The sequence below is a fragment of the Plectropomus leopardus genome, unplaced genomic scaffold, assembly GCF_008729295.1.
Source record: "Plectropomus leopardus isolate mb unplaced genomic scaffold, YSFRI_Pleo_2.0 unplaced_scaffold87941, whole genome shotgun sequence".
Lineage (NCBI taxonomy): Eukaryota > Metazoa > Chordata > Actinopteri > Perciformes > Serranidae > Plectropomus > Plectropomus leopardus.
The window spans coordinates 1-739 of NW_024696950.1; the positions used below are offsets into that span (position 1 = coordinate 1).

General features: G+C 39.0%; 1 protein-coding gene across 1 annotated transcript; it reads right to left on the reverse strand.

Annotated features, from left to right (window-relative positions):
* Positions 1–5: 5 nt before the first annotated feature.
* Positions 6–734, reverse strand: LOC121940474 (interferon-induced very large GTPase 1-like; the record flags this gene model as incomplete). The annotated part of the gene is made up of 1 exon (XM_042483248.1): positions 6–734. A coding segment is annotated over one exon (729 nt), but the record flags the coding sequence as incomplete, so codon positions are not given.
* Between the last annotated feature and the right edge of the window lie 5 nt (positions 735–739).

The window sequence follows — 739 nt, forward strand, 5'->3', positions numbered from 1 at the left end:
TAAGTTGGACTGTAGCCTCTTGTAGCGACAGGTTTGCTCTTAAGCGCGTCAAGGGACTGTTCTTCAATATTGTCAATCAGCATTCTGATCTGTTTCTGTTCTTCATACTGAAAATACCCCTTAAAGTAATATTCTACTTTTGTAGCTTTCTCTGAAACAAATTCAAAGATTCTGTTTGCAGGACCAGAATGTTTTTCTTGTCCTCTTCTGTCAATTTTCCTCTCATTTTCATGAAATTGGTGGCCTGTGTTGCACAGATCTCGTTCCTTGGTGAGGGATACATAATCAATGTAATCACCAACCTCTGATATTTTTTTGTATTTGCCACTGCTTTCACGCTCAGCTATAAGAGCCCATTCAAAACCAAGCTCCTGAAGGATAGTTATCAGATCTCCTTCATAGTTGATGTCCTTAATAGGTTTTGTACCTGCAGTTAGTTCACTAACCCAACCGCTCCAAACAGAGTTGAACTGTTGAAGTTTTTCTTCATCTTTTTCATCCCTGAACTGATGAGCGAGCTCTTTGCTCTTTTGTAGCAGTTTGTTCTCAAACTCTGGCTTCTTATCATCTAACTTTTTACAGGCATTCTTCTGCTCGATGACTTCATCCAGTTTTCTTTTGACTCCTCTCACTTGGTCCTCATGAAACTCCTTGATTTTGTTTTCAAATCGTCCTCGCCACTGAACCAAGATTTCTTTGTCTCTGTCATCATCAAAGTATTTTGTCATTGCTTTTTTGA